General features: G+C 47.1%; 1 protein-coding gene across 1 annotated transcript; it reads right to left on the reverse strand.

Moving 5' to 3' along the window:
• Positions 1-72: 72 nt before the first annotated feature.
• On the reverse strand, positions 73-495 carry LOC144892405 (histone H2A type 1-like). The gene has a single exon (XM_078778950.1). It carries the CDS (start codon positions 493-495, stop codon positions 73-75), a length of 423 nt encoding a protein of 140 aa, XP_078635076.1.
• Between the last annotated feature and the right edge of the window lie 15,314 nt (positions 496-15,809).

Genomic DNA, 15,809 nt, shown 5'->3' on the forward strand with positions numbered 1-15,809 from the left:
GTAGTAGTAGTAGTAGTAGTAGTAGTAGTAGTAGTAGTAGTAGTAGTAGTAGTAGTTGTTGTTTTTTTTTGTCTACGTTGTGGGGATTGTTTGGCCTTGTGTATGGTGGGACCGTTTACTTTCCCTGTGTCTTCTTGGGCAGTACAGCAGCACGGTCTGGATGTCAGGCAGTACACCACCTTGCGCGATCGTCACCCCGCCCAGCAGTTTGTCCAAGTCCTCATCGTTGCGGATGGCGAGCTGCAAATGGCGTGGGGTGATCCGTGATTTCTTGTTATCTCGTGCAGCGTTACCTGCGATCTCCAGGATCTCTGCACACAAGTACTCGAGCACAGCCGCCAGGTAGACGGGAGCGCCGGCACCGATGCGCTCGGCGTAGTTGCCTTTGCGAAGATGTCTATGAACACGACTCACGGGAAACTGCAGCCCAGCTCGGGAAGAACGAGACTTGGCCTTCGAGCGAGTCTTTCCACCACCTTTACCACGTCCCGACATGATTTGTAGAGAACAACAGATATCAAAATAACCTTACTGTGACAGGTGACAGTAGTAGTAGTAGTAGTAGTAGTAGTAGTAGTAGTAGTAGTAGTAGTAGTAGTAGTAGTAGTAGTAGTGCTTTTGTTGGAAAGACAATAGAGGTTTGCTCTAAGGACTCAGGAAAGTTCAGGCAAACATAAGTTTCCTGTTTGATGTCGCTCCACTTCCTCATCCCTGCAAGTCCATGGTTTGAACCGCAGTAGACAAGAACCTATGTCAAAATATGCAAAATATACATACGTACATACAGACATACAAACACTATTCTGGATGGCTGTGCCCTAGGGGCTAAGCCATAAAAAATTTAATCTCAGAATATACTGTTACAGACGCGGTTTTGGATGTTAGTTTACCGAGCGGTTTGGTATGACCGCGTCTGCACAGTTTACCCGATTATACTCGAACGTTGGCCGAGTCGCGCTACGCTAGATCAATGAAGGAAAGGACACAACGGCTGGGTTAGATGACACGACACCAGGGGTACAGTTCTCAAGACCTCCGGAGGAGGTTATAATATGGGATATGCGGAACGTTTAGATTACAAGGACAAGAGGGACAGCATAGGAAGGTGGGCACTTAATCACGGTCTTATAGTAGCCCCGACAGACCACAGATAAACAGGACAAAACTGACTCACACAGGGATTGATGGCAAGGAAGGGCAGGTCGTCGATGGTCAGCACAAGGTGCACCTTGGCTCAGGGACAGGATCCACACGGTCCGAAAGATGCAGGGAGGTCTCTCAGCGCTCGGAGGTGGCGACTGGTTCTTCTTCAAGCTGGGGGCGCATCTCTCGTCACGTCCGGTAAGTGGCTGCGTATATCCAGCGGGGAGTGACACGCCCTCGGCTCGTTAGCTCCGCCCCAGATGGAATCGGCCCGTTGCTTCTTATTGGGTGCGGGGGGTTACCGGGCTCCGCCCTTGACGAGGGGCCGACAGTCAGCCCCTTCGTGGTAACCCCGTCGGCGCACATGGGCAATGGCGGCTAACCAAGCCGGAGTGAGGACGCACACTCCCCGCGCGCTGTTGTTGTAGTTGTTGTTGTTGTTGTTTCATGAGGAAGATGGGAGGAGGTATGGGGAGGTCCTAAACTCACTACTGGTGCCATACAATCACATTCTGGTGCAACGAAGAGTCAGAATTAATGGAAACGAGTCCTTAACTGACATAGACTAAGAATAACTAGCAAGATGTCCTATAGTTGTCTACGTGAGATGCGGTGAACCTGGGCACGACATTTAATGGGGGAAAAAGGGGAAGGTCGGTTTTACAGAGTGTTGTTTACAGACAATGGGACTAGGGAATGGGGGATTGGGGATAGTTGGGGAGTATTGGGGAAATAGGGGAATATTTACAAGCGGATATGGAGGCCAAATCCCATATCCGCAACATTGCACCCTTCTCTACCCTCGGGGCGTCCCGACCCGATAAATTTTTACCTACTTTAGTGTGGCACTCAGATGTAGTTCCCTCTACTATTAACTCTACCCTGAGTGCGACAGTTTTACAGATATTCACAAATGAGTAAATATGTCCCCCTGCGACGTTGCACCCTTCTCCTCACAGAAACACACCCACAGGATAACCGAATCGCGGAAAGAATTCGCAAACTAAACATACAGCCGGTAGGGAGCATTATTTACATAAGACTACACTGATATTTACACTACGATCCAGGACCTGTTTTTGGAGGAACACATGCAGATGTTATGCATAGAGAGAGCACGCATGCCAGCATCGATACACCAACCCACGAGTGCTCTGTGGCCTTACGGCCTTTAATAATGTGCAGAGCACCCCGTTCAAGCACCAAAAGCACCACCCCATAACACAGTCAGCACCATCCGGTGCACCAATAAAGCGTTCATAAATCACCGGTGGTGTCGCAGCCGGCCGATGTTCTGCCGCTGGTCTTGCCTTCATGTGGTGCACTTGGCCTTCTTGCTTCTTTCAAAAATAAAGAAAGGCGCCAACCGCGTCCATTTCTTTATTGTGGCCGTCAGGGGGCCAACTATTAGTGGTTCACCTGCATGGCATAGGTGCCACGTTGACCCATAGGTCCATCAACGGGTGGTGCTTGCCCGCAAAAGACTGCGGTCCATGGTGGGCGGCCACAAACATTGCGGTCCATATGGTGTATCGATCCCGGCAGCAAGCAGCGAAAGTGCAGGCCCACAACTGCGGAGCCAGCACCTCTCTCTCCTCTCTCTCTGCCCCAAAGCCAGATCCTCGGAGGTGGGAGACAAAAGAAGACAAGTGAGTAAGGTGGTAAGGGCGCAAAAGTGCACGCAATACCAGGTAATGCACACTGGGGGCACATGGGAACCAGGTGAGACAGGTACGTTCCTACCGTACGCCCCCCCCCCCCCACCAGGTAACCTACATTGCCCCTCCCTTACCCCTTACTGTATCCACAAAACACAACACTACCCATAAACATCTACTTTACAAATCAACAAACGTCCCTACTGTCTTCCCCGTTCCTCCCATAAACCAAATTCGTCTTCTCTCCCTCCTAACCAATCAAATTTGCCATTTTCAACTCTCATCAAAATTTGCCATCTCCAACTCAACATCATAATTTGCCATCACCAATTCATCATCAGTCCCTCCTAGGGAGGGAGAGATGGAATCACCCCAATGTCTCATCCACGTCGTGATGCGTCTCACAAATCCAACAGCAATTCTCCTTTCCTGCACACAGAACAAAGAAACACAGGTGTGGAGTCATCATCACCACAGGTAAGTGGCTGCGTATGGTGCGACAGGTTCATCAATCCTAACTATTTCCTAATTGACTTGAACAACTTTACATTACCTGGGGTCTTTCTCCTGCCAAACCATTGGCCCTCTTACACTATGGGTTCTAAAAACCAATTCCCATTGACCAAACTGTGGTGCTTTTCAATTTGGGGTCTCACTCCCCCGATTCATCTCCCGGTGCCCTCGCACAATTTCTGGGCCGCGACGTGTAACTCTCCCAGCAGGTCTACCCACCTGCACACCTCCACCACTGCAGTTGCCTCCGAGCTTACCTGCTCCTTACCCTAACCTATCTACCTGGGGAAGGCCCTCTGGCGCTCTCCCCACTCGGTGCCCTCTCTGGCACTGGGCTACCCGGGTCCGTCCTCCGGATCCTCGGGCCCCATCCACAACTACCGGCTCCCAGAGCCCACCTGCGGCCTCACCTGGCCGACATCCTCACAGTGGTGGAGTGCCCAACCAACTACACACACTAACAGGCTACACGCCCAGCCATTTCCACAACACTAATGCACCCATCCACAATACCATTCTGCAACCGCACCACAAATGCCAATATCCAACCACAATTTACCTATACCCTCTACCTAACACTTACACTACCCGCCCCGGGTACTCGTGAAAGGGGTCCACTCTTCCCCCATTCACACCTTCGCACCATGCACACCACTCCGTACCACTTACTCCAACTCTCTCCACACCACTCATTCCAATACTCCATGTATTCCACACACCTGCACTTGCACACCTGTGCTCTCACACCTGGTGCCACCTGCACCCTTCTCTCCCCAAGCGCATTCGCGCTGATCCACAACACTCACTACTCACACACTGCTCCACACACCTGTCCAGTTTTCACACACACAGCATCATCTCATCTAACTACTCCCCTCTGAAACTCGCGCTTCCCAGTCGTCCCTTTAAACTATTGCGCTCCCTCGTCATTATCATCCACACTAATCTACCTGCGTCCCCACTACAGGTATCAGTCACTAACTAAACTTAACGTTACCTAATGTCATCTTCGCTAGATCCCTACCAATATCCTAACCCACCCGGGCTAGTTTTCACTGCCATCAACCCCATAAGCTATAGCTCCTTTGCCCCACCTGGGAAGGATGGTGGATTTGCCATCCCACCACATCGGGGGTCTCTCACTACCAATTTTGCACATCAAATTTCAACAAATTAAAAATTTGCCAATCACTATCCATCATCTGCCAATCATTACTGCCAATCCTTTGCCAATCATCAAATTTTGTTTTTCTAATTTCGGGGCCAAAACACTATCCTCGTCATTACAGTCTACTTACTAATGCCTCTCGGTGCGCCAATTCCTGTCCAAAGCCCGGCTTCGTAAAGCCAAGCCATGAATGCGGGTTGTTCTGTGCCAGCGGCTGGATGCGTCCGGCACTCGGTGCAGGGAAGGAGGTTTACCCGGGCCGAGATCCCACGCACCTTCTCGGCACGGAGCCATCCCATGGCTCGATCTCGACCTGCCGGAATGCCTCAACAAAAAGTGGTCGCCATGACGACCCTTCCTATCCAGCCGCCCGCTCCGCCTAGTGGAGCACGGACGCGGCCGTTCAAAGCGAGGCCCAGCACACACCGAGGGCCCGCTTCGGCTAAAAGTCGACCTAACCTTTAACCCGGTTACCGTCGATGCTTCACCTGGATGCTTACAAGCATACGCTACCCCTTTCGTGCTCATACATCCAGCTGTTCCCATGCTCCTCGTACCTTTCCTTACACACCCAGGTACACTCATTCCACTCACCGACTTGGTCACACACCTGACCACCGAACACCTTGGCACACATTCGTCGCTCGCACACCTCACCAACACACCTCTTCGCGCCCCCTCCTCGGTCACCTCCTCTGTGACAATCACAGGTGTGCTCTCACTCGCACACCCAACCACATGCCTCACTACCAATTCCAGCGTGCATTCCCACTCACGCTCTACCATTCCAGGTGTGCTTCCTTTCTCACCTGTCACAACCAACTCACGCTCCGTGTCACTCTTACTACTCTCACCTCCACTCTTCACAGCGCACTCACCCTTACTCTTGACAGCGCACTCTTTCCTCATGCACCTGTCCGTTACACACCTTTCTCGCGCACACTCTCCCGTTACACCCTCTGTAACACTCACCACAGGCGTGCATTCTTCCTTGCCTTTGACAGCGCACTCTTTCCCCATGCACCTGTCCGTCACACACCTTTCTCGCGCACACTCTCCCGTCACACCCTCTGTAACACTTACCACACCGCGCTTCCATGTGCTCCCTCGCACACGCGCTACGACCGACTCACTCTCGCCAGCACCCTCACTCCTTGGCACGCACTTTTTCCTCACACACCCCAGAGTCGGACTTTCTCGCACACCTCCTTTTTCGCACACCAGACCTGTCGCACACTTCACCAACGGCCTCTCACGAACACCCGGGTCCATCTCGACCCCCAAGCTTCTTAAATCCCCTGGCGCATCATACGCACGACCATATTGGTCACCACTTACACCGGGTCCTCTTCCTCTTCGCTTCTCCTCCATCACCTGCGAATCCCTCATCCGGTTAATGAGCACATCATCACGATCCGAACACAGACTTCGGACCAATTCTTTTATCTCCTCTTTTATCTCTTTCTTATCCCCTCTCCGTCGCTTCTTAATTTCGCTCACCCCTTCTTCCACTTCTTCTAATTTCTGCTTCACCTCCTTTATTCCCCGGTACGTCTCCTCAAGCTCGTCCTCCAAGGCTACCTTGACCGTTTCCATGTGCGTCCTCACCTGCCGGTCCTTCGTCTCCATTACCTCTATCACCTCGTCCAACCTCGTTGTCAGTCCCTCACGTACCATCTGACATTCCCTCTTCGTCGCTATCAAGTCATCTTTTAGTTCTTTCTGTGTCGCTTTTCACCCTCCTAATACCGCAGTGTTCCTTTGAACCTGCTCCGTTAGTCCTTTTTGTCCCTCCGTCAGCTGTTCCACCTCCTGCGTCAGGTCCTCTATGCCCCCTTGTAACTTTACAGTCCCCTTTCTCACCTCCTTCTCCATGTGCTCCTTACAGTGCCTCACCTCCTCGCGCACTCCTCCGACCTCCTCACTCACACCTCTTCTGATCTCCTCTCCCACTACTTGCATCTCCTGCCCAGATGCCACCCTCATCTGCTCCATTTCCTCCCTGTGAGCATCCAGTTTGGTTTCTACCCCCATTCTGACCCCCTCTATCTGCTGCCCCATTTGTTTAACTTCCCTTTCCGCTTGGTCCCTCATGTCCCTCAATTTGCCTTCCATCCTGTTTTCTAACCCCTCTAACCCCTTTTTCATCCCTTCCATTTGATTCTCTTGAGCGGCCATTCTGTTTTCTACCCCCATTAACCCATTTTTCACCTCTTTTATCCCGTTGTCTAACCCCTCAAATTTGTCGTCTAACTTCCCAAATTTCTTGTCTAATCCCTTAAAATTATTGTCTAACCCCTCACCGGTACCCCTCGCTTCGTCCCTCATTACCCCCATTTGGTTTCCCATTACCCCCAATTGGCCCTCCAATCGCTCACTCTGAGCATCCATCCGGTTCCCCATTACCCCCATCATTCTGCTTTCCATTTCTTCGCTATTCTTGTCCATAAGGGCCTTCATTTGTAGAAAAAAAAGGATCAAATCTACCAGCGGCGCTACTACGGTCGCGGGCGTGGACGCCGTGGCCACCTCGTGCGCGACGACGCTATTTTGCGACCCTGCCACCCTCACTGCTTCGCTCTCCTTATGTCCCTCATTTTGGTCCTGGATCGACCCTGCCTCACTCTCTTCTACCGGAACCCAGCCGTCTTGGTCTGCCATAGCGCGACTTTCAAAATTCGGGTTTTTATTTTTTTTGTAAAACACAATTAAATTTCGTTGTTATAATTTCGAGCGCGTGAAACGCGCTCCGGATCGAATCCCACTTCCCGACACCAAAATGTTACCCTAATGGTACAATTGGTGTTCCAAAATTTGGGCCTAACTGAATTTAGTCCCAGGTCCAAATCCCACTCCTGACACCAAATGTTACAGACGCGGTTTTGGATGTTAGTTTACCGAGCGGTTTGGTATGACCGCGTCTGCACAGTTTACCCGATTATACTCGAACGTTGGCCGAGTCGCGCTACGCTAGATCAATGAAGGAAAGGACACAACGGCTGGGTTAGATGACACGACACCAGGGGTACAGTTCTCAAGACCTCCGGAGGAGGTTATAATATGGGATATGCGGAACGTTTAGATTACAAGGACAAGAGGGACAGCATAGGAAGGTGGGCACTTAATCACGGTCTTATAGTAGCCCCGACAGACCACAGATAAACAGGACAAAACTGACTCACACAGGGATTGATGGCAAGGAAGGGCAGGTCGTCGATGGTCAGCACAAGGTGCACCTTGGCTCAGGGACAGGATCCACACGGTCCGAAAGATGCAGGGAGGTCTCAGCGCTCGGAGGTGGCGACTGGTTCTTCTTCAAGCTGAGGGCGCATCTCTCGTCACGTCCGGTAAGTGGCTGCGTATATCCAGCGGGGAGTGACACGCCCTCGGCTCGTTAGCTCCGCCCCAGATGGAATCGGCCCGTTGCTTCTTATTGGGTGCGGGGGGTTACCGGGCTCCGCCCTTGACGAGGGGCCGACAGTCAGCCCCTTCGTGGTAACCCCGTCGGCGCACATGGGCAATGGCGGCTAACCAAGCCGGAGTGAGGACGCACACTCCCCGCGCGCTGTTGTTGTAGTTGTTGTTGTTGTTGTTTCATGAGGAAGATGGGAGGAGGTATGGGGAGGTCCTAAACTCACTACTGGTGCCATACAATCACATTCTGGTGCAACGAAGAGTCAGAATTAATGGAAACGAGTCCTTAACTGACATAGACTAAGAATAACTAGCAAGATGTCCTATAGTTGTCTACGTGAGATGCGGTGAACCTGGGCACGACATTTAATGGGGGAAAAAGGGGAAGGTCGGTTCTACAGAGTGTTGTTTACAGACAATGGGACTAGGGAATGGGGGATTGGGGATAGTTGGGGAGTATTGGGGAAATAGGGGAATATTTACAAGCGGATATGGAGGCCAAATCCCATATCCGCAACAATACTATACAATGAACAAGCATAGGCCATTATGTTGGTACGATGACCAAATATCCGAAGTAACCTTGACTGACAAAATAATTTTTTGAGAATATTGACCCTGTTTGAGTGAATAGGTTTTCCCTTTTAAAAATGGCCTGGATATTCAGAGCCAAAAACACGACACTATTCCAATGCCCTCAGAAAACGAACCCACTGCACCTACAGGGAAAAGGACAATATCTGTAATATTTTACTGGTACAGGACAATTCCTTCAAATTTGAAAGGGGGAGGTAGTGGGGTGCGTTTAACCACTTATCGTAATAACAGTGCCTAATGTACAAGTTGGGGATAATGTATGTAACATTTTTTATATTTTAATGTAGGCCTCTGTTGTACCGTTGGGTCTCTGTTGTTGAGGCCCAAAAAATGCATTACTCCTCTATACAGATGCACATTGCACATCATTGAATATCCAGCCTGCAATGTTTGAACCCAACAGGCCATACAAACTACGCCACACAAGGTTTAAATGTTTTTTTTATAAGTAGAGGAGAGCTGTTGATTAAATATTGAATAAACTGGGTTGGTAAGAGTTCATTTAACTATTTTTTTAACCGGTCAAAATGCACAACTGCAAGAAAGTGTGTGGCAAAGAAAATCTATAAAATGCTAGATATCCAAATGTTAAAATAATTATGAGAAAAATAGGGTGAAATATTTTTTTAAATCACAACCAAACAGGTTTTGTGAAAAATGACCAAGGCTCATAAAGTCAGTTTCAGCCACAGAGTGGACTTTGTCGGGGATGATGCCGGCAATGTATTTGTGTTGTTGTTGTTGTTGTTGTTGTGTGAAATATGTTGTAATGTCTCGAGCCGAGTGAAGAGACAATCCGCATGAAGGGATGACCTTCAGGGAGCTTATATAAACTGTGTCCATTCGGTGCGCGATCGTGTGGCATACTGAATCCCCAGCGCTGTAGACTGCTGACATTAAAAGGTGCGTAATTGCTTGCTGCAAAAAAACTAGAAAGAACTGAACAGTCACGTGAAAAAGTAAGTACACCACATGTAAAGTTTTGACTTTTTCAACATATTTCAACATACAGCTATTTGATCTTCATTTCAACAATATTGATAGATAAAGGTGATATAATACAACAAATATCATGAAACATTTACATTTTGTAGTCCATTGTATAATTTAAATAAACATAAATGCAAATTTCGCATGTGGAAAAAGTAAGTACACCCCGAACATTTATCACTACTTCAAATACCTAAAATTAGAATCAGGTGCACCGGCTCATGTGCAAATGATTAGAACATCGTTAGAGAAGATCTTGGAGGAACCTGTCTTATTTAAACATCAGACATTTAGTTTGGTTGGCTCTTTGTTGTTGAAGTGTGCGGCGTCACCATGCCTAGATCAAAAGAGCTCTCTGAGGCCTTCAGAAAGAAGGTTATAGATGCCTACGAGTCTGGGACGGGATTTAAAAAATGATCTCCAAACAATTTGAAATCAATCATTCGACTGTCCGGAAGATCATCTACAAGTGGAGAAGATTCCAAACAACTGCCAACTTGTTCAGGCCAGGCCGCCCCAGCAAGTTCAGCCCGAGAGCAGACCGCAAGATGCTGAAAGAAGTCTCTAAGAACCCCAGAATGTCATCATGGGACCTACAGATAGCTCTTGCCACGGTTGATGTCAAAGTGCACGAGTCTACCATTAGAAAGAGGCTGCACAAATTTGATCTACATGGGAGGTGTGCCAGGAGGAAACCTTTGCTGTCCAGAAAGAACATCAGGGCAAGACTAAAGTTTGCCAATGAATACCGAGGCATTTTAAAGAGAAAGCACAACCAAAACAGATGGAGAGTTAAAAGAACACCAAAAACCCAAAATGACACCTTTATACAAATAATAACAAAGTACCTTGTGGGGAAATACTACAAAGTGCATTATTTACTGTCCAGACTTCTATAAAACTCCCGATAGATCGGGAATATTTGGCCACCTTGAACTCCGAAGTGATCCGTGAACGTAACAAAGTTCCCAGGCACACAAAACTACACTGCACGACATTGCTTTCAATCTTGCACTTTCTAGTTTTATATATTGCAAGTTTTGCAGATGCCAAAACAAAGTTAACCAAGAGATCCCATGATCGACTCTCTTTCTTCACTGGGTGACCAAAAATAAAAAGTGTTGGGAATGAAGCCAAAAACGCAAGAGCAGGGTTTTCACCAGCAAAACACCGGTTCAAGACGCAGACATTGTAGGTATATGTGGTAAATGGTTTCTGCTTGCCCACAGAAGCAACATCCACGAGGAGTGTTTGTGAAGTGTTGCAGGAGAACTCCAGAACTTAGTGCCCCATGAAGCAGCCTCAAACTTAGGTCCCCAACCACCCTTCGTGTTGGGTAGAGATAAAGAGATTCCCAACTTGGATGGACACTGGACAGGCAAGGGACGCAGAAGAACCTCACGCCATGGAGTGTCCATGCGATTTGCTAACACAACAAAGTGGAGTGAGTGGAATACTCGTGCATATATTTCCTTCCTTGATACGTCACAGAAGGGTGTACCCTGGTTTAGAATAGGTACACCGTATCCCTGCGTGTCGTAAGAGGCGACTAAGAGGATTGGCGTCAGGAAGGGCATCCGGCCATAAAAACATTGCCTCAAAAAGAGAACCATGACAATTACAACTACATATGGGCAGGGTACAGCCCGAAGTGGAGATCAGTTTCTGAGGTTTGGGACATGGAATGTAGGGACAATGACAGGGAGATCAGGAGAAGTGGTGGAAGTATTGGTCAGAAGAAGAGTGGACATATGTTGTGTGCAAGAGACGAGATGGAAGGGAAGTGGTGTGAGAATGGTGAAGGGTAGGCAGGGACAGAAATACAAGTTTGTGTGGCAAGCGTGGCCAGAGGGCGTGAATGGTGTTGGTGTCCTGTTTTCTGAGGAGTTTGTAGACAGTGTGGTTAGTGTGACTAGAGTGAGTGATAGGTTGATGATGGTGAAAATGATGATTGGAAAGCTCTTGGTGAACGTCATCTCAGGATATGCTCTGCAGGTTGGTCGGAGCGATGAAGAGAAGGACAAGTTCTAGTGTGCGATAGAGAAGCTGATGAAAAACGTGAAAGACGAGGAAGTTCTTGTGGTAGGAGGAGACCTAAATGGACATGTGGGAAGGAGTATGGACGGTTTTGAGGGAGTTCATGGGGGTTACGGATATGGTGTGAGAAATGGAGAAGGTGAAAGGATTTTGGAGTTTGCTGATGGAGCTGATTTGTTAATTTGTAATACTCAGTTCCAGAAAGAGGACAATAAGCTTGTTACATACACGTCAGGTGGGTCGACTACAACCGTTGACTACCTGATGGTGCGTAGGCGAGATAGGGGGCACCTCCGGGACACAAAGGTGATCCCGGGGGAGGAGGCTGTTTCACAGCACCACGAGGTTGTCTGCGACATAAGGGTGAAATGCGCGAGGAGAGCTCGGCGGGTGAAGTACCAACCGAGAATGAAGGTGTGGAGGTTGAAAGAGGTGACAGTAAGGGAGGCTTTAAAAGAGAGGCTGAGTATGGTAGAGGATGATGTGGTTGAGCTTGAAAGTGGTTGGATGTCAATGAAAGCTAGTCTGTTGGGAGCCGTTGGTGAGGTATGTGGATGGACAAAAGGACCACCGAGGCACTCGGAAACATGGTGGTGGGATGATGAAGTTGGAAAGAGGATTGACGAGAAGAGGAAGAAGTTCAACGAGTGGCAGAAGGCGAAGGGTACAGGAGCAGAAAAAGCAGAGCATGAAAGTTAAAAGGCAGCCAAGAAGGCTGCAAAGAAAGAGGTAGCAAAGGCGCAGGAGGTATGTAGGAAAATGTTCGGAGAATGCTTGGATTCGGAAGAGGGTCAGAGAGCGGTATTCAGGATTGCAAAGCAGATAGCGAAAGAGAGGTGTGATGTGATGGGGGTGAGTTGCTTAAAGGATGAAGTGGGGCAAATCGTTGTGGACCCAGAATGAATTAAAGGAATATGGAAAAGATATATGGAAAGCTGTTGAATACAGAGAATGAATGGGATGGTAACATAGAGAGTAACCCAGTTTTAGGACCGGCAGAGAAGATAACTGAGAAGGAAGTTGAGGAAGCGATAAAAGCAATGAAGAGTAGAAAAGCGGGAGGGCCGACGGGAGTTGTGGGAGATATGTTGAAGGCAGCAGGAAGTTGGGGTGTGAAGAGAATGACAGAGATCTGTAATCTGGTGTTGAAAGAAGGCCGCATTCCAGTGTATTGGGAACTGAGTACACTCGTCCCTCTATACAAGGGGAATGGTGACCCTCTAGAGTGTGGCTCGTACCGAGCGATAAAGTTATTGGAGCATGGAATGAAGGTATTGGAAAGTGTGTCGGAGAGGAGGATAAGGAAGAAGGTGAAGATCGACGAAATGCAGTTTGGATTTATGCCAAGTAGAGGAACGACAGATGCGCTTTTTATTGTGAGGCAGTTGCAGGAGAAGTACATGGAGAAGAGGAAGAAGTTGTTTCTTGGGTTTGCTGATCTGGAGAAAGCATTCGATAGGGTTCCACGTGAAGTATTGACATGGACATTGAGGAAGTTAGGAGTGGAGGAATGGTTGATCAGAGAAGTGATGGCAATGTACAATAGAGCGCGCACAGCTGTAAGGACGAAGGACGGGAACAGTGGTGAGTTTGAGGTGGAGGTGGGAGTGCATCAGGGGTCGGTAGAAAGTCCACTACTATTTGTAGCTGTGATGGAGGTGCTGGCTCAGAACGTAAAGGAGGGTTTACCGTGGGTGTTGTTGTATGCAGATGATCTGGTCTTGACTGTGGAAAGTATGGATGGACTGAAGGAAAAGATGAACAAGTGGAAGGAATGTATGGAGGCAAAACGTCTGAAGGTGAATATCGGAAAGACTAAGGTGATGGCAAGTGGTAAAGCATGTGGTGAGGTGGAAAGTACTGAGAAGTGGCCATGTGCTGTGTGCAGGAAGGGTGTCGGATTGAACTCCATTCAATGTACAATGTGTGCTGAGTGGGTTCATCAAAAATGTAGTGGTCTGAGAGGGTCATTAACCAGTGTGGCAGCTACATTCAAATGTAAGGTGTGCACAGAGAGAGCTGCAGATGGAGGAAATGTTGAGTTGGATCTTGGAGATGGCGTGAAGCTGGAAGGTGTGAAAACATTTTGGTACCTCGGAGACATGCTGAATGGAGAAGGTGGATCTGACTCGGCAACGGTTGCTGGAGTGAGATGTGCATGGAAGAAGTTTCGGGAACTGAGTGGCATGCTGACGAGGAGGGGAGTGTCGTTGAAGCTGAAGGGAAAGGTGTATGCTGCATGTGTGAGAAGTGTTATGATTTATGGGAGCGAGACATGGGTAATGAACGTAGAGCAGCAACAAAGGCTGGAAAGGGTGGAAATGCGAATGGTTCGGTGGATGTGCGGGTATCGTTGAGAGAGAGGAAGACAAATGATGAATTGCGAAAGATGATGGGAATAGAGCCTGTGATTGATGCTGTGAAGAGGAACAGGTTGAGATGGTTTGGTCATGTGTTGAGGAAGGATGAAAGTGACTGGTTGAGAAGAGTGATGGAAATGAATGTGGAAGGAAGTAGAGGACGGGGAAGACCGAGAAAGACTTGGCTGAAGATGGTGGAAGAAGAAATGCGGGCAAGGGAGTTAACAAGGAGAGATGCAAAAAATAGGGCAAAATGGAGAAGATTGTCATGGGGACCGCAAGGCTAACCCCCGCTCTAGCAGGGAAAATGGCCTTAAAATGCATGTTGTTGTTTGTGTTGTTGATGCGTCACGGAAGGGCACCCCAGCCATGCCAGGGACCTTGGTCATATTATGCGGAGGTGGCGCAAGGAAAAGATCACATCCATGAGGTTTCATTCTGAAAGCCACGGAAGTAGGAGGGCAAACCTGCATAGCTTCCTCACCTTTGTAACGGTTCTCCAGGTAATCCAGACAATAAGTCAGTTTGTCAAGATCAGACAATTGTCTGCATATTTATCTTTAAGGGTGTAGTACTGGTGAAAAATTGAGAAAACTACATAGGTACCTTTGAGAGGCCTTTACACAAAAACAAAGTCAAGTTAATATCTAATTTTCAGTTTTTCTTGAAAGATATAATCTTGGCTTTAAGGGTGTAGTTCTGGTGAACAGGTGATTTTTTTTTTTTTTTTTTTTTTTTAGCTGAACAGTTTCCTTATAGTCTTATAAACAAGAACCATGCTATTAGAGGTCATAGAAGTACCCCTAATTATTGTTATCTTTACACGCAATTTACAAGAAATATAATATTTTGCATGAAATTTGTTATAACTTTAAATTTGCATCATTCTTTTGGGCTGAAATTTGGACAGGATATTCAGAATATCACTTCCTTTAAAATGATGAAGGCTTTTGTTCATAGGAGTAGCCATTGTGGATTTATTGAAGGACAACCAAGTTTTATCTGGCAATTGGCATAATTAGCTAATTAGTGAACATTTGACATAATTTCACAAAATCCTCTCATCAGGTAGTAGAGTAACACATGTATAATACATGTACCAAGTTTTGTGTGAAAAGAGTGATAGGTGACAGAAGATAGAAGTAGAAATGTGTTCTTTGTTTTTCCTTGTTTTTTATTGACGGTCTAATTTATGCAAATTATATGCATGTAATATGACAAAGAAGCGTTGAAACTGGTCTGAGTTAAAGCCAAGATTATATCTTTCAAGAAAAACTGAAAATTAGATATTAACTTGACTTTGTTTTTGTGTAAAGGCCTCTCAAAGGTACCTATGTAGTTTTCTCAATTTTTCACCAGTACTACACCCTTAACTCAGACCAGTTTCAACGCTTCTTTGTCATATTACATGCATATAATTTGCATAAATTAGACCGTCAATAAAAAACAAGGAAAAACAAAGAACACATTTCTACTTCTATCTTCTATGTCACCTATCACTCTTTTCACACAAAACTTGGTACATGTATTATACATGTGTTACTCTACTACCTGATGAGAGGATTTTGTGAAATTATGTCAAATGTTCACTAATTAGCTAATTATGCCAATTACCAGATAAAACTTGGTTGTCCTTCAATAAATCCACAATGGCTACTCCTATAAACAAAAGCCTTCATCATTTTAAAGGAAGTGATATTCTGAATATCCTGTCCAAATTTCAGCCCAAAAGAATGATGCATTTCCCAAAGTTATAACAAATTTCATGCAAAATATTATATTGAATTGAATTGAAATTTGAATTTTTCAATAATTAGGGGTACTTCTATGACCTCTAATAGCATGATTCTTGTTTATAAGACTATAAGGAAACTGTTCAGCTAAAAAAAAAAAAAAAAAAAAAAATCACCTGTTCACCAGTACTACACC

The sequence above is a fragment of the Myxine glutinosa genome, chromosome 1 (genome assembly GCF_964187855.1).
Source record: "Myxine glutinosa chromosome 1, kmMyxGlut1.1, whole genome shotgun sequence".
In the NCBI taxonomy this organism is placed as follows: Eukaryota; Metazoa; Chordata; class Myxini; order Myxiniformes; family Myxinidae; genus Myxine; species Myxine glutinosa.